Source organism: Dioscorea cayenensis, chromosome 7 (assembly GCF_009730915.1).
Source record: "Dioscorea cayenensis subsp. rotundata cultivar TDr96_F1 chromosome 7, TDr96_F1_v2_PseudoChromosome.rev07_lg8_w22 25.fasta, whole genome shotgun sequence".
NCBI classification, from domain to species: domain Eukaryota; kingdom Viridiplantae; phylum Streptophyta; class Magnoliopsida; order Dioscoreales; family Dioscoreaceae; genus Dioscorea; species Dioscorea cayenensis.
Window position 1 is genome coordinate 30,494,462 of NC_052477.1, and position 2,665 is coordinate 30,497,126.

The 2,665-nt window shown below is 37.4% G+C and overlaps 1 protein-coding gene across 1 annotated transcript; it reads left to right on the forward strand.

Moving 5' to 3' along the window:
* The first annotated feature begins 284 nt into the window (after window positions 1–284).
* Window positions 285–2,027, forward strand: LOC120265343. Its single transcript, XM_039273214.1, has one exon. It carries the CDS (start codon window positions 285–287, stop codon window positions 2,025–2,027), a length of 1,743 nt encoding a protein of 580 aa, XP_039129148.1.
* The last annotated feature ends 638 nt before the right edge of the window (window positions 2,028–2,665 follow it).

A 2,665-nucleotide genomic window follows, 5' to 3' on the forward strand; every position in this document is an offset into this window, starting at 1 on the left:
GAAACTCACTTGCGTATGAACAAGGTGTTAAGAACTTTATTGAATTTACTTTCCAGCATGGTTCAGTTAATGATATGATACTATGTCCATGTCCTAAGTGTGGATTTAGTAATCGTCAAAATCGTGCCGAGGTATACGATCATCTAATTTGCAAGCAATTTCCAAAAGGGTATACAATTTGGTACCTTCGCGGAGAGTCCCACCCTCAAGAAACAACTAGTGTTCCAAGCAACATCGCAGTTGATTCACAAACAAATGCTTTTGTTGAAGACCTAATTAGGGATATGGTAAATGATGCTTTTGGGGTACATGAACCTATTTCAGATGAAGGCTTCCACACAGTAAATGAAGGGGTCAGACAAATATATGAAGAAATACCAAATGTGAACCAAACTAGGAATGTAACAGATGAGTTTTATGAGTTATCAAATGATGGTCAACAACCTCTTTATGAAGGGTGTGAAAATTATTCAAAGCTATCATTCATATTGAAATTGTACCACATCAAGTGTCTATATGGGATGAGTGATAAGGCCATGACAATGATATTGGAGTTGCTACGTGATGCATTTCCCCATATAAAAATTCCAAGCTCTTTTTATGATGCAAAAAAAACCATCACGAAGCTTGGATTGAACTATGATAAAATACATGCATGCCCAAATAATTGCATGCTTTATTGGGGTAACACAGAAGATGAAGGGAGACAAAATTGCAAAATTTGTAATACTTTTAGGTGGAAGGAAAGAAAGGGTGGCTCAGATGTGTTATCCAAGGGTAATAGAGATAGAAGGAAGATTCCTGCAAAAGTTGTCAGATATTTTCCACTGAGACCTTGTTTACAACGATTGTTCTTGTCTTCAAAACCAGCGAAGGATATGAGATGGCACAGCTTGGATGGCAATAATGATGGGCTACTGAGACATCCAAGAGATTCTGAAGCATGGAAAAGATTTGATTCAACAAATAGTTTGTTCGCAGCAAACCCTCGGAATGTGTGTGTCGCATTAACTACGGATGGATTTAATCCCCATGGAAATATGAGTCAAAGTTATAGCATTTGGCTGGTTGTTCTCATTCCATACAATATGCCACCGTGGGTGTGTATGAAAAATTCATCTTTTATCATTTCAACAATAATTCCTGGTAAACATATGCCAGGAAATGATATAGATGTCTACTTACAACCTCTAATACGGGAGTTAAAAGAGTTGTGGTATGATGGTGTTGATACATATGATTCATATGCACATGAAATGTTCAAGATGCATGCTGCTTTGATGTGGACAATTAGTGACTACCCTGGTTTGGGAAATTTATCTGGGTGGAATGTCTATACTGGGCGTGCTCGTATACATTGCAATTATGCATCTGATCCTTGTCGCTTGCCTCATAGCAGGAAATGGTGTTTCATGAGCCATCGACGCTTTCTTGATGGTGGTCATAAATTTAGACTAAACAAGATCAGATTTAATGGAGAACAAGAGTTACTCACTCCTCCTAAGTTATTATCAGGTGAAGAAATTTTTGAGCAAGTTAAGGACATTGATGTCACATTCGGCCGGCTTATGGGTAGTCTAGTAAGGGGGAAAAGAAGACGTGGTGTAAGTACCTCTACAGATGAGCAACAACAATGGAGGAAGAAAAGCATTTTCTTTGAGCTTCCATATTGGGAACGAAATTTATTGTGTCACAATTTAGATGTCATGCATATAGAGAAGAATGTGTGCGATAATGTTCTTTTTACATTGTTGAATGACAGTTCTCGCTCAAAAGATCATCTCAATGCTCGCAAGGATCTAAAAGATATTGGCTGCAAATCTGACTTATGGCCAGATGAAAATGGGAAGTTTGCTCTAGCTGTCTACACAATGAGTAAGCAAGGGAAGAAGCTATTTTTAAGCACTCTAAAGAATATTAGTCTGCCAGATGACTATGCAAGGAACACTCCTCGGTGCATTGATATTAATAATCTAAAAATTGTTGGCACATTGAAAAGTCATGACAGTCATATACTTTTACAATAGTTCCTTCCACTGGCTATGCGTGCAGGGGTTGATGATAAAGTGTCTGTGATACTACTTGAGTTATGTTCATTCTTCCACCAAATATGTGGCAAAACATTGAATATTATGGATTTGGATAATCTTCAAAACCAAATTGTATTGACATTGTGTCATATGGAACATGCCTCCTCTCATTTTTCTCATTGATGATACATCTGATTGTTCATTTGGTTGATGAAGCAAAACTTGGAGGGCCGGTCTATTGCCGTTTAAATGTATCCGATAGAAAGGTACCTAATTGATAATAACTTTATTTATAATTAATAATAACAAGAAATATGTGTTATATAACTATGAGTCACATGATGTCTTAGGTACTTGGGAAGTTTAAAGTCATATGTGCGCAACAAAACAAGTCCAGAGGGATATGTTACAGAGTGTTATATTGTAGAAGAAGTTATTACATTTTGTTCGCAATATCTAGATAATATTGAGACAATATGGAATCGACTCAGCGAGTTGATGATGAACTCGTCATTCCCCGAAAGACCCAAATGCTCGAATTGCGGAATTATTTCCATATGTTGGGAAACCAGCTTGGTGGTTTTTCACGTGGGTTTACATTATCATCCATTGAGCGAGCTACAAGCACATCGGCA

Excerpts from the sequence above, each read along its gene's own strand:
- LOC120265343 (XM_039273214.1), top strand. The coding sequence starts at position 285 with ATGGTAAATGATGCTTTTGGGGTACATGAACCTATTTCAGATGAAGGC.